At 38.9% G+C, this 25,383-nt stretch overlaps 1 protein-coding gene across 6 annotated transcripts in view; it reads left to right on the top strand.

Annotated features, from left to right (window-relative positions):
• Positions 1-25,383, top strand: part of GRIK4 (glutamate ionotropic receptor kainate type subunit 4) — a 475,013-nt gene that overhangs the window by 372,998 nt on the left and 76,632 nt on the right. For all 6 annotated transcript variants that reach the window (XM_089678554.1, XM_089678550.1, XM_089678553.1 and 3 more), the window contains 4 exons: positions 8,443-8,621; positions 10,536-10,589; positions 15,430-15,591; positions 24,006-24,158. In XM_089678554.1, the coding sequence (XP_089534680.1) occupies positions 8,443-8,621; positions 10,536-10,589; positions 15,430-15,591; positions 24,006-24,158 (548 nt within the window). The remainder of the gene's footprint in view (positions 1-8,442; positions 8,622-10,535; positions 10,590-15,429; positions 15,592-24,005; positions 24,159-25,383) is intronic.

Raw genomic sequence — 25,383 nt, 5'->3', positions numbered from 1 at the left:
CGTTAACCATAAACCAATTCAATTTTTGTTTGACATAGTCAAGTGGTATCACAGGCTGCTTCTAATGCTTCGCAATGGTGATCCTAGCTGCAAAAACCATATATAAGCTTTGTGGATTATTTTGGGACTTCTGGAAGTAATTTTTGGAATAAAGCTAGCTCAGGGGACCTATGTACATTCACTTTCATCACCGAATGAATAAAGTTAAACGTTTTGATCCACAATCTGGATACTTTAAGATATTCACACGAGATATGATACACTGTACCCAGTTGGTCACTGTGCCGGAAACAGGCTAGTGAAGCCGAAGGATGCATTTTAATAGTATTAACAGATATTTTAGATAAAGCATTGGCAGTGTCCTGCCATTCATCTAGTTCAAGGGAGAGATTCATATATTTTTCCCAAATAAGCATATATTAAAGTTTATAGTTTAGGTCTATGAGGGAAGCATATAATGTATATATGCACTGCTCAAAAAAATTAAAGTAACACTTTTTAACCACTTCCAGACCGGACACTTTTACCCCCTTCCTGACCAGGGCAATTTTCAGCTTTTAGCACTATCACACTTTGAATGACAATTGCGCGGTCATGCAACACTGTACCCAAATGAATTTTTTACCATTTTTTTGAGATAGATAAAGCTTTATTTTGGTGGTATTTATTCACCACTGGGATTTGTATTTTTTTGCTATGTAAATGAAATGTCCAAAAATTTTGAAAAAAAGTGTTTTTTTTATAAAATTTTGCAAATAAATAATATTTCATCATAAATCTTAGCCAAAATTTATTCCGTTATCTTTTTAGTAAAAAAAAAAATCAAAATTAGTTTATAAGCAAAAATTATAATTTTTAAACATTTTTTTTTACATTTTTATTTTATTTTTTTATATTATTATTTTTTATTTTTATTTTTTTTTTTTACATACTGTCACCCTAGCAGTACAGTGTCACCATGGTGACACTGTACTACTTGTGAGGGGTGATGAAGATTTTTTACACTGATTGCTTTTACACCCATATAGGATGTAAAAGCAATCATTTCTCTTTCTCTCTGTGTGCATTATTGCACTCATTGAGAAGAACTGAGTGAGCTGTGATTGGTCACAGCTTGTCACATAGTACAAGGCTTTTGTGAATAGCCTTGTACCATGTGACCTCTGTGATCATTCACAGATTTCACACATAGTAAGCAATGATGTCAGAAGTGACATCTTGCTTACTACTTTGCATGTGATCACTGATTGGCCAATCAGTGATCACATGATCGGGACCTCGTACAGAGGTCCCGTCCGACGATCAGTGTTTCACTGTGTCCGGAGGACACAGCGGGCACCGGATCGCGGTGCTGCGCGCTCCCAGGGAGCGCGCCCAAGCAGGGTGCGGGGAGGCCGTTTATAGACGGCCACCCGACCCTGCAGTGCCACCGTCCGGCCGTTTATATACAACGGCCGGTCGGGAAGTGGTTAATCAGAGTATAGCATCAAGTCAATTAAACTCCTGGGAAATTGATCTGGTCAATTAAGTAGCACAGGGTACCTTTAAACAGTTTCAGCTACTTTGGTGTTAATGAAATTACCAACAGGTGCACTAAATGGGCAACAAAGAGATGACCCCCAAAACAGGAATGGTTTTACAGGTGGAGGCGACTGACATTTTTTCCCTACTCATCTTTTCTGATTGTTTTTCACTAGTTTTGCATTTGGTTAGGGTCAGTGTCACTATTGGTAATATGAGGCAATACCTGGATCCTACAGAGGTTGCACAGGCAGTCCAGTTCCTCTAGGATGGCACATTAATACATGCTATTGCCAGAAGGTTTGCTGTGTCTCCCAGCACAGTCTCAAGAGCATGGAGGAGATTCCAGGAGACAGGCAGTTACTCTAGGAGAGCTGAACAGGGCCGTAGAAGGTTCTTAACCCATCAGCAGGACCACTATCTGCTCCTTTGTACAAGGAGGAACAGGATGAGCCCTGCCAGAGGCCTACAAAATTACCTCCAGCAAGCCACTGGTGTGAATGTCTCTGACCAAACAATCAGAAACAGACTTCATGAGAGTGGCCTGAGGGCCTGTCGTCCTCTGTCCTCTAGTGGGCCCTGTGCTCACTGCTCGGCACCATAGAGCTCGATTGGCATTTGCCATTGAACACCAGAATTGGCAGGTCCACCACTGGTGCCCTGTGCTTTTCACAGACGAGAGCAGGTTCACCCTGAGCCCATGTGACAGACATGAAATGGCCTGAAGAAGCCGTGGAGAACGTTATGCTGCCTGTAACATCGTTCAGCATGACCGTTTTGGTGGTGGGTCAATGATGGTCTGGGGAGGCATATCCATGGAGGGATGCATAGACCTCTACAGGCTAGGCAATGACACCCTGACTGCCATTAGGTATCGGGATGAAATCCTTGGACCCATTGTCAGACCCTACGCTGGTGCAGTGTGTCCTGGGTTCCTCCTGGTGCACAGCAATGCCCGGCCTCATGTGTATTCAGGCGGTTCCTGGAGGATAAAGGAATTGATACCATTGAATAGCCCCCAAGCTCGCCTGACCTAAATCCAATAGAACACCTCTGGGATATCATGTTTCGGTCCATCTAACGCTGCCAGAGTGCACAACAAACTGTCCAGGAGCTCAGTGATGCCCTGGTCCAGATCTGGGAGAAAACACCCCAGGACACCATTCGCCATCTCATTAGGAGCATGGCCTGACTTTGTCAGGCATGCATACAAGCACCTGGCGGACATACAAACTGCTGAGCACCATTTTGAGTTGCTGTAATGCCTGCTGCATTATTTTTACACTTTGATTTTTCGGTCATCTTTGAATTCAGTCCTCTGTAGGTTGATAATTTTCATTTTTCATCCTTATGTTCTTAACACATTACTCAGTCCATATCAGTATAGATATTCAGCATGATCTTTTCCCCATTGAGATCTGATGTGTTTTCAAAGTGTTCCTTAATTTTTTTGAGCAGCGTACATAAGTTTGGTTTGCACAAAAGATATGATTTGGTTGCAATGAAATGTTTCAGCAGAGGGTAATTGCAGTTTTTCATGATAGTATTGCAATGCGTATGGTTTATCAACATTAAGAAAGTCCCCTATTCGGAAGAGACCTTGGTTGATCCACCACTGGAACTGTTTCGGTAAAAGTCCAGGGGTGAACTCCAGGTTGCAGAAGACAGAAGCTAAAGGAGTGTGAGGTGACGATAGAGATTTGCAGACCTGCTGTCTGTCCCAGACAGCCAAAGAATATGACAAAGGATAGGGGCGCAGTCGATTGGGAAGCCACATTACAGATCCAATGTCAATGGGATGACAGGAAAGGGCTTCAATAGAAACCCAGAGGTGTAGGTCCTTTGACCAAAGTATAAGCCAATTGGGTTATTTGAGCAGAGGATGGAAATAGGCCTAAAGGTTGGAGAGGCCCAAACTGCCACGTGGTTTTGCAGAATACAACATTTGTTTATTTATCCAAGGGCGTTTGTTGCCCCAAACAAATCGTAGAACCTCATATTGTAAGTGAAGTATTTCTCTTCTAGGAGCTACCACTGGTAGAGTCCTAAAATAATAAAGTAACCTGGGCAATAAAATAATTTTGATTGAGTTGATTCTTCCAAACCAAGAAAATGGATAATTGGTCCATTATGAAGATCTTCTTTAAGTTTTTTTGAAAAGTCATGGTAAATGTGCACGGTAAAGAGTCTCAATGGAGGATGCTAAGTTGATTCCCAAATAAGGAAGAGATCCCTGGGCCCATTGGAAGTCAATGTTAGCACACATAGTACTCACTTCGGATTTGGGTAAGTTAGTATTAAAGGTTGTTGTTTTATGAGAGTTTAAGGTGAGACCCGAAAGGCACGAAAACTTACGTAATAAAGCAAAAAGATTCAGTAAGGTTATATGAGGGGCTGAGACATATAGAAGTACATCATCAGCAAAACAAGCACATTTGTGCTCCTGCTGACCAAAGAGAACCCCTCTCATATCTGAGTGAGAGCATATGGCAAAAACAAGAGGTTCAATCGCCAGTGCAAAACGTATAGGAGAGGGCAGCCTTGTCGGGTGCCATGTTGAATAGAGAAGGGGGAAGATTTATATCCTTTTAAGGAAATCAGAGCTAAAGGAGAGCAATATAAACCATTCAGTATAGTAAGGAATGAGTTGCCAAACTCAAATATTTTTTTTTTAACTTCTCTTCTATTAATATTGTAAAGAAGAGTTACAAAACAGCCTCTGGGAATTTCCCGGCTTGAGGTCAATACAGTGAAAACAAAATAAAGAGAACTTAGCTAACGAAACAGTTTCTCAATATCTCTTACCAGTGCGTTAATAGCAGACGTAGTCAGAAGGGATTATAAAACCGAGTCAGCTTGTTTATGGCACAATAAGTGTAGTCGTTGGGGAGGGGTCATGGGGATTAGAATAATTCTTTTAAACCAAATACAGCCCAGAAGTAATGGGAAGTGTCCCGGGGGGCATCCAGCAAATACAAACATTACCAATTACAAATATGTGTAGCTACTTGGACAAAGCAGTGGTTTATGTAGTCCCTTTACCTCCCCCCAGTTAAGTTACCATACTATATGTATGGATCTCCAGCTATTGTAGAGGATGACTCCAGCCATATACACCAAATTTTATGAAATTTTTGTGGACAGCCACTAGACAGATGACGTTAGCATCTACAAAGGTATAACAGAATTGACTAACGTTTTCCAGTGATTTAGGGAGGGAGGCAGCTTAGCTTTCCATTTCAAGACTATGGTCTTCCTGTCATAGAAAAGTAACAAACCAAGTCCCAACCACTCTAGTATTAGCTAAGGCATTAACAAGTCCCAGTAAACATAGGTCCACTGTACGGGGGATATTAATGGTGAATAAGGTACGTATGAAACCCAAAACTTCTGCCCAGAAAGTTCATATATGTGGGCAATGCCAACAAATATGTAGGAAATCTGTTGCTGGGTCTCCACATCTACAGCAAGTGGATGGTACTGACAGGTATATTCTATGAAGCTTAGACAAAGTCATATAAACAGAAGCAGAGTCACAGAATCACTGAAAAATATGGTGGCCATATGTAGTATGGCAACCTTTCTTTTTATCTGAGAAGAGTGACATATTCATTAACCACCAAATAATCAGATGATAGAACCATGAGCAAAGGTTCATCACATGTGGAGGATGTCCCTCTCGGAACAACGTTATGTGTTCGATTTCCACATTACTACGGTGGATGATGTATGTTGGCATAGGCCACAGTGGAACTACAGTAGACACTTTTATTATAAAAGCTAAGTTTGTCTTTACTACTTTTCGTGGAGTGACTTCACCTGAGCTTTCATCTTATGCACTGGACTGTTGTTTCTCTTCGTGTATTCTCTGAAAAGATAACATATTACACTGAAGATATGACTACAGACTGCATTTGATCCACCATAATAGTATCTCTATCCCAGGCATCCATTGAGGTCTAGAGTATCTAGCATATAACTTTCAACCTGTAGATGACTGTAGGGATCTGATTTACCACTAATGGCATGTGTGCAAAGCAAGGATCTCTTGATGCTCACTATGGATCAGATTCTTTGGATAAATACCCAATTTATGGATAAATATTCGCTGATTCGCCATCCCGTTTCAGTGACCATGTTTCACCCTGATAACCTCAATAATTTTTCAGCTTATATTTATACTTTTGTACCAAGAGCTTGAAAGATTTGTCTACCGCTTTCATGGTTCGGCAGAATTAATGCAATCCGTATGACCTATCTCCCAAAACTACTTTACCTATTTCGTGTCTTGCCAGTTCCAGTACCTTCGCATATATTGCGTATCCATCAGCGAAAACTTTTGTCCTTTATCTGGAGCTCCTCTCGACCCAGAATTAGCAAACATATCTTATTCGCGCGAAGGAGTGCGGGCGGGTTATCGGTTGCGAATCTCCAGTCTTATTATTTGGCGGCTAATATTGCCCCCTTGGCTCATGTTCATGCATCTCATCACTTCCCTCTGTGGGCTGTTGTAGATATGATGGACTCTCATCCAATACCGCTCTCCTCCTTGCCATGGCTTCCTCCTTCTCAACGTCCATCTACCCTTAGTCCAACGCTGACGTTATCGCTACGTCTTTGGGATTCTATCAAATACTCCGCTGGCCTTATCTCTCCTCACCTGCCGCTGTTACGTCTATTACATAATCCATTATTCCCTCCGGGTAGGGACAATCCTAGACAGTTTGCATGGTGGCAGGCGCATGGTTTTTATGATGTTCACTCACTTCTATCTCCCACTAGAATAATTACCTTTGACGTTCTGCGCTCTTCTTATAATATCCCCCTTCGAGAACATTTTGGTTACCTTCAACTTCATCATTTCCTAAAAACACTGATACGTACACAATCGGGACCTTATCGTCTGTCCCCCTTTGAAAGCCAGTGCAGACATAGACCTCATGCCCCGGGTTTGATCTCTTTGATTTATTCTTCCATTATATCTTATAGAACCCCTCCGGTTCGTTCTTACCATCAGCGTTGGCAGTCTGAATTAGGGGGGACCCTGGATCAACAGGACTGGCAGAACATGACCCAAGCAATCTCTAAATGTTCTAGGAATGTCATTATCCTTGAGAATGCCTACAAAATTCTATACCGATGGTATTATACGCCTGCTCGCCTAGCTAGTTTTATCCCTACATATTCCCCAGTCTGTTTTCGGGGTTGCCAACAATTGGGCACCATGGCCCACATATGGTGGACTTGCCCTAAAGTAAGTAGATTATGGATTAGGGTGTACGCCCTTCTCCGCACTATCCTTCACACAGACATCAAGCGTAATCCGTATGAAGCACTTTTATTTAAACCATTGGAGGGTCTTCTCCGTTCTGAACGGCAGCTGGCATCACACTTATTTATGGCAACTAAATTGACAATTGCAAGGGCTTGGAAGACTCCTGTCCTTAGTTTTGAGGCTGTCAAAAACCGGATGAATTTCATCATGGTTAATGAAAAATTGACAGCCATATTGTTAGATACCCATACAAAATTTTTGCAGATATGGCGCCCCTGGTTGGATGTAGCTCAACCCTCGAGATTCGACCAATCTCTCCTGTCGATATGAGGTTGGATTTTGCCGTGATCCCCTTGGAGCCCCAACTTCCCCCCCTTTTCCCTTTTTTTTTTTTTTTTTTTTTTGTGTTGTCGTTGTTGTTTGTGATGTCCGTGTCTCTCTATTGTATGTCTTTTCCTTTCCTGCTGTTCAATTTGTCCTTAAATATATTTCACAGATTGTGCTTGTTGTTTTCTGCGCTACATCCGCAATACTTTCTCTAGGTTATGAACATGAATAATTTTTTGGAGAGGCCTCTTCTTGGGCCTCTCATGTTTTCTATAATGTTGATGTAGCTAAAACTCTCTCTGGAGTTTACATTATCATGGACCCACAAAGGTTTGTTAATCATTCCCTTATAACCCCTTCCTTCACCTATTCCTACAAGGCTTCTATGTTAACTCTTCAGCTTATGTCTTTATTGATGCATGCCTTGAATAAGTTCCTCGTCATTTAATATGATCCTTAATTGTTGGTCCTTGAATTTATGCTCCGAATGTCTGTTTATTTTTTGCTTCCTATTCAATAAAGCTCTTTGTAAAAGAAAGATTTGTCTACTTCTGGCACAATGAGAGTAAAGAGCATCATCATTTTGTACGATAAGGTTTGATTGCAGGTCTCCTGTTAATGACTAAAATTAATATATACGTTTGCAGTTCCCTATGTACTTGACTTTGTCTATCCTAAATTTCAGCTGGACCATGTGGGATGTGACCTGTCTCAGCTATTTTTTGGTTGGGCCATGTATACACTCTGCATATGGTAAATTGCACATTTTGAAATGTGGCATATATATGTGTTTACAATATTATCATATATTTATAATTGGGTCCAAAAAAACTAATTTATGACTAACTTTGAGTTTATTGGATATTTTTTATAACCAAAATTGAAAAATATAATTTTTTTTCAAAATTTGCAGTCTTTTTTTTCTTTATAGCGCAAAAATTATTTGTGTGAAAAAAGGACATAAATTTCATTTGGTACAGCATTGTACAACCGCGCAAATACCAATTGAAATAGCGCAGTGCCAAACAGCAAAAAATGGCCTGCTCACGAAGGGGGTAAATCCTCTGGAGGGCAAGTGGTTAAACTGGAAACGTCTTAATTTTTTTGGTAATTTTATACTTTTTGTAATGTAATGTTTTTACATTACTTTGAGTAAAATACATAAGATCATGGCTGCTGTCCATTGTACTCTAATAAGAGTATTCTCTTTTCTGGTTGCATACCCTGATACTTACTGTAGATATTGTTTTGGTGGAGGATTTGTAGGCCACTAACTTTTTTTTTCTTACTTTGAAAGTGACTATTTTTTTTTTTTTAAGGTCTTCTGAACTTGGAGAAGCTCCTGCGTCAGTTTCTGATTTCCAAGGACTGTCTTTCAGTCAGGATGCTTGATGACAGTTGGGACCCAACTCCACTCTTAAAAGAAATCCGTGATGACAAGACCAGTACGATCATTATTCATGCTAATGCATCAATGTCCCACACAATATTAATTAAGGTGTGCAAGTTACATGATTTTACAACTGTTTTAGCTCACAAAATGCCCCACTTCACACAGAGCTGTATAATATATGTTAGTTTTTTTTCTCCATCCATGCATCTATACATTGCCATAGTAACATTAACACATGCAGTATTGAGGAAAATGCATTTCTCTTCAATATAGTTTATTAAATAAATAAATAAATCAGAGTTCTGCCTATACCATAGTATGGTTGAGAATGTCTGCTTTAGGAAATAATTCAGCTCCAATGATTTTGGCAGTGATTACTTTCATTTGTTTGTGCTCCATGTTTGATTTATGAAATGAAATTTTGGGTGCAGGCACAGACATCACATGTTACCCACTGACATCCAGTAATTTGATATCAGAGTAAGCGTGACCTGCAAATTTTATATGTGTCTGGTTTGGAAGATACATGAAACTGTACATTAACAGGATGCTCAGCTGCAGACAATAAGACACAATTGGTAATAGGTTATAGGTGGGTATCTATAAATAGCTTTTCTATTGAACACTATGGAAATGTTTGTTGTTTAGGCTGTAGGTTTTCTTTTATTAACTAGAAAAGCTACAATTTCTGGGGAAATTGTGTGAAGTGTTCTTGCCTCCACCAGTAGCCTACAACTGGAGTGGGCGGAGTAACTGTTTGGAGTGGCTTGAGTAACTGTTTTGTGGTTGGAGTGGCTGGAATAACTGTGAAAAGGTTGGACTGGGCAGAGTAACTTTATGGAGTGGGCAGAGTAACCGTGTGGAGTGTTTAGAGTGAGTAAAGATAGTAAACATTACACTAATTAATTGATTGATCAAATTTAAAAAGTGCACATGGCAAGCTTGATAGAGTGAGAAATGCATTTCAACTTTTATTTTACAGCTCACACTCTAGCTTTTGTCACTCTGCTGCCTGCTCACACACCTGGGTTCCTATGGCAACGCACTCTACAGCAAGGGCAGAGAAGAGTGGTTAAAAACAAACTGCTCCAACTTGCTCACTTCACTGGCGGTTGCCATCTTCAAACAGTTGTAGTTTAAAAATGTTAAATCCTACAGCGAAGAGCTTTATATTGTGAGAATCACAAGACCCATACCTACATTTTGATGCATAGTATGTCTCTGAAATATTAAAAATGAAGGCACAGTCGCAGTTTAGATATTGCCCTTTAAATTTGAGGTGGCTAGAGTGGAGTTTCAATGAATCTCAATGAGCGGCGTGAGTTGCCAACAAATGGTCATATTGTAAAAACTATCAGGACTATGGCTTAGCCGTGGACATTTTTAGTGGCAGCGGGGATAGCTGAACGTTTTGATATACGATTTGTGTAGTTGGGCTTGACAATGAGGGAGTGATGGCAGTTTAGAAATCATGTCCTGATTTTTCATCTCACACTCTAGCTTTTGTTAGCTTCCACGCTAGTTTTGAACATTCCGCCATTCATTCCTATAGGACCAATTTCACCACAAAAACGCCAATATTTCGTGTAGCATTCGGCGAAACGTTCCACAAAGTAATAGCACACCAATCGGGAACAATCCGCACGTTTCGGTATGTTACTGTCTATATAGTGTAAAAACTGTGGGAGGAGTTAGGGTGGTAAATTTGGCTATAATAATAAGAATATATATGTGAGATAACAGTAAGTGGTCTTGCCATGCAAGAACACTTAATAAAGCACAATGTAAAAATGCTTTTTGTACGAAATTTGCATTTCAAAATGGCCCAATCAGATTGATAACATCACTAGAGATTCACCTTATCTGTGTCACTGGAAAAACAATTGTGCCACATTATTGTTGGTGTAATGCTTTTTTTATAAAGAAATTATTATGTGAAACTTGCAGGTTAACAGTTAAGGCTCATTAAAAAACCTTTATGGGGTTTTCTTTTTAATATTTTGCTTTCCTTATTTTCAGGCCGCAGAGCTGGGAATGGTTTCCGCTTATTACACATATATCTTTACAAATTTGGTGAGAAATTATTTTTTTATTAACAGCACAAGCAGTGCTGTAAATTCTGTTCTCTTATCCTGTGTATTTCTATAGACCACTTAAACCTATAATGATATTACTGGTAACTAAAGTATGAAACAACTGTAAAATGTAATTACTGCAGATTGTTGAAAGGTAAAGCATTTATAGAGATGGTCTTTTTCACACCGGGAATAAAAATATTGATTGGAAGTGAGAGCACTTTTAGAACTGCAAATTGTAAAAAGCACTTATTGCACAGTTGTACATACTGATGGAAGTTTCAAGAGTAATCTGAATTTGAGCCATAACAATATGGGTGGCTCTGACCTCTCCCTACTCCACACTTGCTGGTGCTAAGTACCTTTAACAGTTGAATAGAATGTCACTTTTGAAAATTAATACAAAGTGTAATTTTCTATCTGTAGCTGATGTGACTAGTGCCGTGTTTTCTGTAAAGTGGGCAAAATATGTTAAGTGATACAGTGATTGATGTTAGATTAATGGATGGATAGATAGACAGATAGATAGATAGATAGATAGATAGATAGATACGATAGATAGATAGATAGATAAATACGATAGATAGATAGATAGATAGATAGATAGATAGATAGATAGATAGATAGATAGATACGATAGATACGATAGATACGATAGATAGATAGATAGATTATTTTTTTCATATCTGCTGTTTAAGCATTTACTAGGCTTTTTACATACCTACATTTTTTCTATAGCAATTGTGTTTATGTTTATGTAATATGTTTATATGATAATTCGCTAAGCAGATTTTATTGTTCTCATAGGAATGCACATACAGGTTAAACTCAAAAAATTAGAATATTGTGTAAAAGTTCATTTATTTCAGTAATGCAACTTAAAAGGTGAAACTGATATATGAGATAGACTCATTACATGCAAAGCAAAATAGTTCAAGCCATGATTTGTCATAATTGTGATGATTATGGCTTACAGCTCATGAAAACCCCAAATCCACAATCTCAGAAAATGAGAATATGACATGGAATCAATAAAACAAGGATTGTACATAGAACAATATCGGACCTCTGAAAAGTATAAGCATGCATATGTACTCAGTACTTGGTTTGGGCCCCTCTTGCAGCAATTACTGCCTCAATGCGGCGTGGCATGGAAGCTATCAGCCTGTGGCACTGCTGAGGTGTTATGGAAGACCAGGATGCTTCAATAGCTTGACAAGAGGAAAATGACATTTGAAGCCCATGTCCAGGATCCATCTGTGTGTGGTGGCTCTTGATGCACTGACTCCAGCTTCAGTCCACTCCTTGTGAAAATCCCCAACACTTTTGAATGGCCTTTTCCTGACAATCCTCTCCAGGCTGTGGTTATCCCTGCTGCTTGTGCACCTTTTTCTTCCACACTTTTCCCTTCCACATAATTTTCTATTAATGTGCTTTGATACAGCACTTTGGGAACATCCAACTTCCTTTGCAATTACCTTTTTAGGCTTTCCCTCCTTATGGAGGGTGTCAATGATGGTGTTCTGCACAACTGTCAGGTCAGCAGTCTTTCCCATGATTGTGATTCCTACTGAACCAGACTGAGAGACCATTTAAAGGCTCAGGAACCCTTTGCAGGTGTTATGGCTTAATTAGCTGATTAGAGTGGGACACTTTGAGCCTAGAATATTGCACCTTTTCACAATATTCTAATTTTCTGAGATTGTGGATTTGGGGTTTTTATGAGCTGTAAGCCATAATCATCAGAATTATGACAAATCACGGCTTGAACTATCTTGCTTTGCATGTAATGAGTCTATCTCATATATTAGTTTCACCTTTTAAGTTGCATTACTGAAATAAATTAACTTTTGCACGATATTCTAATTTTTTGAGTTTCACCTGTATGTTATTTTATAGAAAGGTTTTTTGTAATTAATAAAGGTATTGCACACAGTACTGATGCAGTTTCCTGGTAGAAAGTCCCTGCATAAAAACATGAGGATATGCTGTTAGTAAATGCATGTATTCATGTGTTTTCCCACATATGTGTACACTTGCATAAAAATGACAGCTTTTCTTGGGTTCTGTTGTATGTTTGTATGTGCGTATATGCACATATTTGTGCATATACCGTAATCGAGTAAAATACTGTCCAGTCAAGCCAGTTTTTTTTTCTTTTAACTAATCTATATACAATGTAAATTTATGTGTCTGTGTGTACAGGTGCATTAAAAACAATGGGCTGCATCTAAATCAGTTACAAAAATACCTGATCCAGGTGCAAGAGGTGTAAAAGAAAAATTTTCTCATGGTAGAGAAAAAAATAACAGGTTAAGGACTAAACAAGACATGTTAACTCTGTAGAAATTATGGGGAATGTTCTGCTCAGGCTCTGTTCCAAGGCCCTGTGGCCTCTGTAAGTTTTTGTGTGACAACATCTTTATAACTCAAACACCAGTATCTCTAACATTAATCTGTCCTAAAGGATAAGTTCACCTTTTGGACAAAAATAATGTGCATTTATTATTTTTGCCAAAAGGAGCCTGGAAAGCATTGCACCAGCGATCAGTAGATCGCTGATGCCATGCAGGTCTCCTGCAGACCTGTCAGAATATCTGCTTGCCGTACGGGATGTACGAGCAAGCAGATATTCTGACAGGAAGCTTCAATGAACTACCACGGCATTTATGGAAAAAGCTTATGCAAATACTTCTCCACTACTAACCTCTCCTTAATCCCTGGTACACTCTGAACGCAATTTGATTTGGTCCCATTTAAAGCATGACTTCAAAGTAGCGCTCATATAGACACAGGTGCAATTTCAGTGCCATTTACCTAATAGTCTATGAGAGTTATATCGCATTGAAGTGGAGAAAAAGTAATGCAGGAACTATTTTTCAAATCGTGCTACTTGAAATTGCACCTACTAAGACAATGTCATAGACATTTCTCTTTTAAAAAACCACAAAAGTGTCCAAAATATCCAAACAATCCCCACTAGTGTAAACAATTGTTCAGCAAAGTCTCTTTTTTTCTTCTTTCAACAACTCTTTCTCAACACCTGCAAATTCTGATGACAATATACCTCAAAAGGAAAAAAAACTCAACATAGTGGCATACCTTTTAAATAATAAATACACACGTGCCACTTACTGTGCAACATGCAATACTGTGAGAAAAAAAAAAAATTATATATATATATATATATATATATAGATGTGTTAATCTATATACGAATATCTACATACACGCATATATTTTTAAATATTTCTCTGTGTAACCAAATTATTTATAAGTGAAACACTCACACATCGTGTCCACTACAAAATCTGTAAAAGCAACTCAAGTATATCACTGCAAATGTGTATCACCACACTCTGTATTCATCAGTGATCACCTTAAACCCTACACACACCCAAAACCAACACTCTTTAACTCGTGTGCTGATGGATAATTACCCTATATATAAAATGACAGGGCATAACACAAATCTGGGTTAACTTCTTATCAGTAGGGTTCCATCCAGTGTTAGAGTTTTTCTTCCATTATCCTCATAAGAAAATCCGCAATTACATATGGTAGATTCAATAAAATATCATCCTTTATTTGATAACTCACATTAAAGTTTGGATAAAGCAGCTCCTCCTCATAGAGATACAAATGCAGACAGACTAGGGAACACTGGCCACATGTTCCCACTTCCAAGATGGCCACGATTGCACTTCCGGTCAACGTCGATGCGTCTGACGTCACGTGTCCCTGACACGTTTCGTCACTTCCTATGACTTTTTCAGAAGGGTCGTCAGACGCATCGACATTGACCGGAAGTGCGATCGCGGCCATCTTGGAAGTGGGAACATGTGGCCAGTGTTCCCTAGTCTGTCTGCATTTGTATCTCTATGAGGAGGAGCTGCTTTATCCAAACTTTAATGTGAGTTATCAAATAAAGGATGATATTTTATTGAATCTACCATATGTAATTGCAGATTTTCTTTTGAGGATAATGGAAGAAAAACTCTAACACTGGATGGAACCCTACTGATAAGAAGTTAACCCAGATTTGTGTTATGCCCTGTCATTTTATATATAGGGTAATTATCCATCAGCACAGGAGTTGGAGAGTGTTGGTTTTGGGTGTGTGTAGGGTTTAAGGTGATCACTGATGAATACAGAGTGTGGTGATACACATTTGCAGTGATATACTTGAGTTGCTTTCACAGATTTTGTAGTGGACACGATGTGTGAGTGTTTCACTTATAAATAATTTGGTTACACAGAGAAATTTTAAAAAATATATGCGTGTATGTAGATATTCGCATATAGATTAACACATCTATATATATATATATATTTTTTTTTTTTCTCACAGTATTACATGTTGCACAGTAAGTGGCACGTGTGTATTTATTATTTAAAAGGTATGACACTATGTTGAGTTTTTTTTCCTTTTGAGGTATATTGTCATCAGAAATTGCGGATGTTGAGAAAGAGACTTGTTGTTGAAAGAAGAAAAAAAGAGACTTTGCTAAACAATTGTTTACACTAGTGGGGATTGTTTGGATATTTTGGACACTTTTGTGGTTTTTTAAAAGAGAAAAGCTTTATATATATTTTTTTGATTAGCCTTCAAGGGTGGAGGTGGATGACTTTTCTGGGATATTATATGGGAATTTTGTGCTGTGTATTTGAATATGTGTCATAGACATACATTGGGTGCAACTTCAGGTGCGATTTGTAAATCGAATGTCACACCTGAAGTCGCAGTGGTGTGAACCAGGGATAGCTGTAAAAATGGTCATTCTTGATGGTTTTATGTTGCTGAATTGGTAATTAACCCTGAAATGTTCTTCAATCAGGAATTTTCTCTGCAGCGCTTTGACAGCCCATTGGATGAACGGGTGAACATCCTGAGTTTTTCTATGTTTAATCAATCGCACAGCTACTTCCAGGAATTCACACAGATACTCCAGCAATCTTGGGAAGAGAACTGTGATCATACTCCTTTCACGGGCCCTGCAGTAAGTGGCATCCAGTTTAGGTGTCCGTTTATGGACCAGCGGTAATAGATCGCTGCTCAGTTCTCCAGCATTCTCGGAGAACACAGTTCTCCTGTGAATGCAGTTTATGAAGCAGTTCTCCGAACGAAGGGAGAACGGTCTCCAAACGCTGGAGAACGGTCTACAAACTGTGAAAAACGGCTCATTTTACTATAATCTCGCCAGATTACAGTAAAAGATCAGTTTACTAAGCAGAGGTAAATTATCTCTGCTTAGTTTTCGGTCCCTCTGATTCTCCAGCTATGGGCTGGAGAATCTGGAGGGAGAACACAGATCTCCAGAGAAGGGCTGACATGATCTCCTGAGTGTCATAAACTGTGAATGACCAGAGAATAGCTGAGATCCGTTGAATCGCAGCTATTCTCTGTGTCATAAAAGGACACCATAGTTCAAGACACTGGTGGAGATTTGCTAAAACTGGAGCACACCAAACCTGGTGCAGCTGTGCATAATAACTAATCCGCTTTTAACTTCAGCTTGTTCTATTAATCTTTGACAATAAACCAGTAAATTGATTGGTTTCTGTGCAGAGCTACACCAGATTTTTCACTCTAGTTTTTGTAAATCTCCCCTGCTGCTTCTGACTTCGGACATAGTAGATCATGAGGTTTACAAGTCAGCACCTTTTACCCCATTCTGACCCATCTCTAAGTGCTACTGAAGGATACATTAATTTTCTAGTTTTAGTTTGCAAATATAGTATATACAGTCAGGTCCATAAATATTGGGACATCGACACAATTCTAACATTTTTGGCTCTATACACCACCACAATGGATTTGAAATGAAACAAACAAGATGTGCTTTAACCGCAGACTGTCAGCTTTAATTTGAGGGTATTTACATCCAAATCAGGTGAACGATGTAGGAATTACAACAGTTTGCATATGTGCCTCCCACTTTTTAAGGGACCAAAAGTAATGGGACAATTGGCTTTTCAGCTGTCCCATTGCCAGGTGTGTGTTATTCCTTCATTATCCCAATTACAACGAGCAGATAAAAGGTCCAGAGTTCATTTCAAGTGTGCTATTTGCATTTGGAATCTGTTGCTGTTAACTCTCGAGATAAGATCCAAAGAGCTGTCACCATCAGTGAAGCAATCGATCATTAGGCTGAAAAAACAAAACAAACCCATCAGAGAGATAGCAAAAACATTAGGTGTGGCCAAAACAACTGTTTGGAACATTCTTAAAAAGAAGGAACGCACCGGTGAGCTCAGCAACACCAAAAGACCCGGAAGACCACGGAAAACAACTGTGGTGGATGACTGAAGAATTCTTTCCCTGGTGAAGAAAACACCCTTCACAACAGTTGGCCAGATCAAGAACACCCTCCAGGAGGTAGGTGTATGTGTGTCAAAGTCACCAATCAAGAGAAGACTTCACCAGAGTGAATACAGAGGGTTCACCACAAGATGGAAACCATTGGTGAGCCTCAAAAACAGGAAGGCCAGATTAGAGTTTGCCAAACGACATCTAAAAAAGCCTTCACAGTTCTGGAACAACATCCTATGGACAGATGAGACCAACATCAACTTGTACCAGAGTGATGGGAAGAGAAGAGTATGGAGAAGGAAAGGAACTGCTCATGATCCTAAGCATACCACCTCATCAGTGAAGCATGGTGGTGGTAGTGTCATGGCGTGGGCATGTATGGCTGCCAATGGAACTGCTTCTCTTGTATTTATTGATGATGTGACTGCTGACAGAAGCAGCAGGATGAATTCTGAAGTGTTTCGGGAATATTATCTGCTCATATTCAGCCAAATGCTTCACAAATCATTGGACGCCGCTTCACAGTGCAGATGGACAATGACCCAAAGCATACTGCAAAAGCAACCAAAGAGTTCTTTAAGGGAAAGAAGTGGAATGTTCTGCAATGGCCAAGCCAATCACCTGACCTGAATCCGATTGAGCATGAATTTCACTTGCTGAAGACAAAACTGAAGGGAAAATGCCCCAAGAACAAGCAGGAACTGAAGACAGTTGCAGTAGAGGACTGGCAGAGCATCACCAGGGATGAAACCCAGCGTCTGGGGATGTCTATGCATTCCAGACTTCAGGCTGTCATTGACTGCAAAGGATTTGCAACCAAGTATTAAAAAGTGAAAGTTTGATTTATGATTATTATTCTGTCCCATTACTTTTGGTCCCTTAATAAGTGGGAGGCACATATGCAAACTGTTGTAATTCCTACACCGTTCACCTGATTTGGATGTAAATACCCTCAAATTAAAGCTGACAGTCTGCAGTTAAAGCACATCTTGTTCGTTTTATTTCAAATCCATTGTGGTGGTGTATAGAGCCAAAAATGTTAGAATTGTGTCGATGTCCCAATATTTATGGACCTGACTGTAAGTATTATTAAAAGGAATTTGTGTTTTTGTAAGTGTTTAGTATTTTTGCTTGTTATTATGATTATCATCCTGTTTGAACAAACCACATCATCATCTTCTTACTGTTTAAAGTAAATAATTTCTTTCAAAAAACAACATAAATGGCACCATATAAATGAAAAGCAAGCTTCCTTATGTATCTGCATATACTGTATCTTCAAATTAATTTCCAAAATCCCAAGCAGTCTAAAACTCAGGTTACTCTAGTCATCCCTTTTCACCTCCTACTCCATCCTCACTATTGGTCATTAAAGTTGCCCAGTATATTCAAATGTATGCTATTGGTGGTGGTATGTACTTTGAGGGAGTAGGTGTTTGTCAGGTGCTTGAGGGTCCATCAGCTCAAGTATCCTCACAACATGTAAATATATATTCCCGGATAGTGATGGGATGAATGTGCCAGAGTTCAGTGCAAGGGGTCCCAGGTTGATGAGGACATGGGCCTCTTCCTCACAACTCTTCCCCTACTGTTATAGGGTTTTGCAGGTGGGGGTTTATTATAGTCTGAAAGGGTGGCCCCCAGTTACTGCCCCCCCCCTCCCCCCCACATGGATGAGTAACTGTTATGCATTCACAAATATAAATTTAAAAAGTAAACAAAAACACCTCAATTTTAGACAAGTTCTTTTTTAAATAATAAGTTCCACCATCAGTCAAGTCATTTGGCAAAGCAGATCATCATCAGTCATGATCAATGACTCGCCAAAAGAAAAGACTCACTGACTAGCCAATGTGTCCAATACTGTCGCTCACTCACTGCGAATGACAGCTTCCTGAGCTGTCATCTGGAATATAAACAAAGGGGCAAGGAATATCCAGAGTTTTCATTGACAAAAATATGGCCATGGCTATATTTGCTTAATGCTATTGCCCAAGTATGACTGTGTGGTCATATTTGGGCAATGATGCCAGCAATTAGTCCCTTTGTTCACATGGCCAGGGATTCTTGACCAACAAATGAATGGGGCTGGGTGACATCACTGGTTGCTAAGGACATGATAGATGCTGACACTGCTGCTTCCTTAACAACCATTTATAGTGGAAGCTGATATATATATATATATATATACAGTATATATATACTGTATGGTAGTAAAGCCACTACTGTATATGACATTTGGTTTACGCCTAATGGGCAAAATGTTTGGCATTTTCATGAATGCTCCCACAAGCAAAATTTGGTCAGACCCTGTGTTCGAAGCAAATTTGGACCTCATCCCTACCTAGAAGAGGAAGGTGTGGAAGGAGTGGCACATCCCTCAGTCTTCCTTCCTTTAATTAACACTAAACTTTTTTTTAAAAAAGTAAAAAAAAAATGGTATGTATTCTTAACTTCACATCCTGTTTATTGCTTTGATCTGACTTACTGTTAGAGGGTGCCTGCACTTCTCCACAGTCCCACTGTGTGTACGAATGTAGCCACTCTCTCTTGCTCGCTATCTAGTAGATGGACTAGGTACTATGGATTATACAATTTGTAGTGTGCATAAAGCAGTGCACTTGACTGCAACTAAATTGCAGTGCTCTTTCCAAAAAACTGGAGTGATGGGGAAAAGAAGAGGTTTCGAGAACTCATTGAGGACATTGCAATGACACAGAAAAACACAGTAAAAAACAATTTAATGAAAAATAGATTACAGGGCTATTAAAGCGGAATTCCAGTCATCCTGCCAAAAAAATAAAAGTCAGCAGCTACAAAAACTGTAGCTGCTGATTTTTTAAAAACAGCCACTTACCTGTCCCTTGGTCCCGTGGTGTGTCCCCCACAGCCCATTTCACCGGCCGTCCTGTATTCCAGGAGGCCGGCATCTTCAGTGTGGGCACCCGGCTGTGACAGCTTGCTGCTTCACAGCCAGGTACCCACTGCACATGCGCGAGTAGCACTGCACTTCATGAATGGTCCTGTAGTCTTCTGGGACCTGTCACATGTCCCAAAAGACTACAGGGTGGGAGGACAGCGGGTACCTGTCAAATTCGGGTATCCGCTCCCCCCCGCCCCCCAAAGGTGCCAATCCTTAATGGGGAGCAGGGGAGCAGTCCTTAAAGCAGAACTTCTCCTTTTGGGTGGAGCTCCGCTTTAAGTAGTGGATATAGATATATATATATGTAGATAGATAGATGCATAGATTATTGCTACATTAATGCTACATGAATCATCTACCTAAATCAAGATGCCTGCCTAAATCAAGTCATGGTTAGAACTGCTAGGGGGTGTTTATCGAAGTGATTTCTCAAAAAAAAAAGTAAGGAGACATAAATAGAGGGGTGAGTATACTTTGAGCATTGCAAACCAAAAACATTATTTAATTTATTTTTATTATGCAGATACAGTTTAGTTGTACTTTAAGTTCATATTTGCATTTTAGAGCACACCAGCTTTTGGAGCTTAGGAAAAGATGTTGAAGATACTTACTACCCCTGAGCATATCTGTTGATTCACAGTGCCACTTTGCACTGATTTTTGAAAGGAAAGGTTTAATATAAGTGTTTGGTTTGTGATACTTTAACCACTAAAATTCATGTTTTTTTTGGTGAAGTAAATTTCAAAAGCAATGTGGTACCTGTCTTGCAATGTTTAGTTTCCTAGATTTGAAAATCCCTGCAAAACATTAATCAATATAAGCCTATCCTTCACACTAATTCCCATTGTCAGACAATACACATTAGCTGAATGTGAGCATTTATCATGGAGATAAATAACAGGATAAAACGTATCTACCTATTAGTTTTGTTTTTCATCCTGGATCACCTGTATGATAGTTATTTGTTTTTCTGGGAACACCCATCTTTGAGCCCGTGATTCTGCAAGATGAAAATTCTCAGTTTTGCTCTTTAAAGTTCTCTGTGCAGTTAAATTATGCATATGTCTGATGCAGTGTAATTATCAGGAGTGATCATTGAGAAGTAAATTATTCATATTTTACCCCCACGGCAGTTGTTGAAAAGTTTGGTACTTCTGAAAACATATAGGAATATTTCAGAGCTTTAAACACAAGGGCACTATGTTCTTCACTCCTTGCTTAAAGTAAAATCAAAAAGCTGTTTATTGTTTCACACAAAAAAATACAGAAAAGAAAATCGGTAAACTTAAACACTTATGTATTGTGAAATAATAACATGAGTGATGGGGTAGTGTTTCTACCTACCTTGTGCATTTCTATACACTGAAATTGTATTACATCATAGTTTGATATTTTTAACTTAAATACATTTAAAATCTATAGGGGTATCAGAATGATATCCAGTCCATTTTTACTGTGGCCTTTACATCATAGCTTTACATATATGTATTTAGAGTTCTGCATCCATGCAGAGCATTTGCATACATTTCTAACAAAAAAAGAACAAATTAGTTCCATTGTTTTTCCCTCTTTTGCCTTCAGAGATCTCTGCTCGATCTAACAATAGAAAAATTATATTAGTCAAACTGTATTAAACTGAGTGATTTTTCTACTTTAGCATTGATACAGTTTAAGAATGATTTACTAAAGGAGTCATGTGCAGGTTAAATAGGTAACCAGGAATTTTCTTTTCACATGACTGGATAATTCAAGTGAATATTCACACAATTTATTGTGTGAATATCCTCAAATTTCAGTAAATCTGAACCCTTTTAAAGTACACACTCCTATTCATTTACTGCATGATAAAACACAACAGCTAGACATACATTGTATTTATGAGGTTTATTATTAGTTAAATAATATAACAAGAAAAAGGGTGTATGATTCAAGCTTTGTTACAAATATATTGAGATTTAGGACTACAGGGAGGGTATTATTTAAACAGATTCCCATTTCACTGAATTTATTGGCGTTATTAGCATTGCTCAGTAGGAGGGAGTGGGAAATTGTGGATTTATAAAATTCACTGAACGGATTTACTTGTTGCCTGGGCTGCTATATTAATAACATTTTGCAGATACGAAAACATTGCTTATCTTGCCTACATGACATGTAAAATGAAGGCAAATAAAGCCCCAGCCTTCTTTATGTTTTTGTTTATATGTCAATATAAGCACATTTTTTTATCTAACTTAACAGCACAGTCTAGCAATATTGAACAGTAAACCTTGAGATGCATAGAGGGAGAGCAGCAGTGTGCCAGCCCCCACCAGTGTCTTTTGTCTGTCATCTGCTGATCCAAAAATGATTCTGCATAGGAGGAATTTCCCAACACACATACATTGTAGGCTTCTTGTCTCTCAATACGGAAAACCTAATGTGAAAAAATGTTAGCGCTAAAAAATTCAGTCATTGATCTGATTCAAACTTGCTTTGGAATGGATGTTTTACAGCACAGGCTTCAGAAATGTCTGATTACACAGAACACAGATTGAATTTAATTAAGTGATCTTTCTGACTTTGGCACAACTGCAGTTTTTGGTGGATAGCATAAGCAATTCACTGGGGTTGATTTATTTAAACTAGAAAATGCTGAATATGGTGCAGCTCTGGATAGAAACCAATCAGCTTCCAGTTTTTTCTGGCAAAGTTTAATTGGCTAAACTGAAGTTACAAGTTGGTTAGCTACCATGCACAGCTTCACCATATTTTGCACTCTCCAGTTTCAGTAAATCAACCCCATAGTCAGCTTGCTGTTTGGATAACAAAATTTACACTTCACATGATTGAATAGGGAACACGTTATAATGGAGACTGCTGAGTGCGGATCATCTGCTATAGCTCAGTGCAACTACTGTAATCTGCGGCAAGCTGTGAACACTGTCCGGGAACTGGGGAATGTCAGTGGGAATTGTGCTGTGGTCTTGTTAGGACATGCAAACCCAGCCCACCAGGCAAACGCCCGTGTACCCTATGGCCAGTCTGGGCCTGTCTCTGGCTACCAATCATCATTTGACCTTTGACCATCTATACATACAAACAAATTTGTTTTAAATAACATACATTGATACATACATATGATCACATGTATATCTATACTCATTAAAAACCATATTGTATCCCAGATTCACTGTGGGGTTGATTTATTAAAACTGGAGAGTGCTAAATCTGTTCCAACTCTGCATAGAAACTAATGAGCTTCCAGTTTGTTTTGTCTAAACCTAACTGAAAAAGCTGAAATTAGAAGCTGATTGGCTACCATGCACAGCTGCACCAGATTTTGCACTCTCCAGTTTTAATAAACCAACAGCTTTCTCATTCAGGGCAAGGCGACAGTGGTTTGGTAAATCCCTACCCTTCCCCTAACCTCTAAAAAAAACTCCCACACTGCTCCAGGAGGTTCATATACCTAGGGCAACCTGCAGGCAAATATAGCCTGCCTAGAATACCTACTCCTCCAGAATGACATCACCCATCAAGGTAATCTTCAGTGCGGTTTGGTGATAAAAATAGATGACAATGGAGGCCCGCATAGACCATTCACCATGACAAGAGGCACTCAAAGTTTGGCCACATTCAAGCTTATGAGGACTAACTGTGCACTGTGACCAGTGCTGATGAAGGTTTTGACTTGGAGGTTGTAAACCATGGAGGAGACAGTGGCTGACATGTTGTGGTATGTAAACAGTTTGATAGGTGTTCCTAGGTTAGTTTATTTTGGGGAGATAGTGAGGATGGAGCGTATGTAAGAGAGTTTTTACTAAAAGTGGACTTATTCTTTAGGTTCTTATCACATTTCCAAAGGCCAAAGCTCTAATGGAAACTCTCAGGATGCATACATTAGAGCTGCCATTCCCAACTTCATTTTAATGGTACATTTTATCCTCTTCCTTGCCTCTTAACTTAGTAAGTCACTGTACTGAAACAATTGCAGTGACCAGAGCAATGACTTTTCTGCCTCTATATTTTTCCTGGACTTTTGAAGTAAAATTGGAAGAAAACTTAGGAGCTTATAGCTTGAAAAAAAAGTTAACAGTAGCTACTCCCAAATTTCTGATATGACAGGTGCCCTTTAAAAGGGTTTTCTAGCTTTCATTCACATTGTTAACATAAACGAATAATCACATTTTTTTCAGCTTTCTTCTGCTTTGCTCTTTGATGCTGTTTATGGTATAGTGGATGCCGTGCAGGAGCTAAACCGAAGTCAGGAAATTGGCGTTAAACCTCTGTCATGTGGGTCCGCACAAATATGGCAACATGGCACTAGCCTTATGAACTACCTGAGAATGGTGAGTAAGGAAGAGAGATTTTCATTTCTCAATTATATTCTATAAGTTTAAAGAAAGGAGCATTATTTGGGAAAAAGACAGAGTAGCTATTTGACAAGGCTCAGCATTTTCATATATAAAAAGTGTCTTTTGTACAGGTATACAATCTGTTATGCAAAATATTTGAGGCTAATATTGTCAATTGTTTCACTTATGAAAATCTTTATAGGAAGTATAAACACTATAAGTATATAACACTCATTTTCTGAGTGTTAAAATATGTAGAATGGGTCAAAGATACCCACCAGCATGCTAACATTTTTTGCCAGTTTAATAATTCATGTAAAGGACACTTGACTGAGTCACTGAGACAGTGTTGTCTATGTGTTAGCTGAGCACACCTCTCTTTCCTCCTGAAACTGCCTGTTGTGTTTTAAGGTACATGCACACTGTACTTAAAAAAAACAAAAACAAGAGTTGTCAGAAATTACTGTATAAAAAAAACGCTCATATTTAGTGTTTTTTGTGCCGGCCTCAGGCATCAACATTTAGAAGTGTTTAGGAACATTTAGCTGTTTTTTTTCTGCCAGAAAAATGCTCACCAAACGTTTTTTTTATGCCTCTAAACGCTGAGTTTAAAAACCGCCTCTAGACTACCTAATGTACGTGGACACATAAGATAACATTAGCTGCTTCTAGAGGCATTAAAAAAACACGCTAAACGCCTCTAGGAGCAGAGTTTTTTTAAGCCAGTGTGAATGGAGTGAACAACAACAAAAATAAAATATATATCAGCTTGCTAGTCCAGATGTGGTAGCTGCATTGATTTTCTTTTCTTCAGATTTTTTATTTTATTTTCACCTGGTTATCCTGCCAGTAATGCACTTTTGGGTGCTGTACCTATGAAGGAAATATGTTATCACCCTAGGAAAGGAGGAGCATTAGGACTACAGCAGTCCTTCCCTTCTCCTAATCACCATACTGTGGGGGTGTTTTGTAGTCCACAGAAAATGTTGGGAAGGGCTGACTACACTGCTTGAGACAACACTGCAGAACCTACAAGCTCACTGGAATTCTGGCAGGTTTAACAAAAGTTTTTTGTACTTATTGAGTGGCTATAAAAGAACAATTTTAATGGTATGTTTAAGACCAAAAGAAAAAAGAGAAAATTAGAGAAGGTTATTGTTAGGATATACATACCTTTCAATGTTGCAGGTGGGCTTACTGCCCAATAAAGAGGCCAAAG

The sequence above is a fragment of the Staurois parvus genome, unplaced genomic scaffold, assembly GCF_062004578.1.
Source record: "Staurois parvus isolate SC_StPar_1 unplaced genomic scaffold, SC_StPar_1.0 ptg000207l, whole genome shotgun sequence".
NCBI lineage: Eukaryota > Metazoa > Chordata > Amphibia > Anura > Ranidae > Staurois > Staurois parvus.
This window is presented reverse-complemented; position numbering and strand designations above follow the sequence as displayed.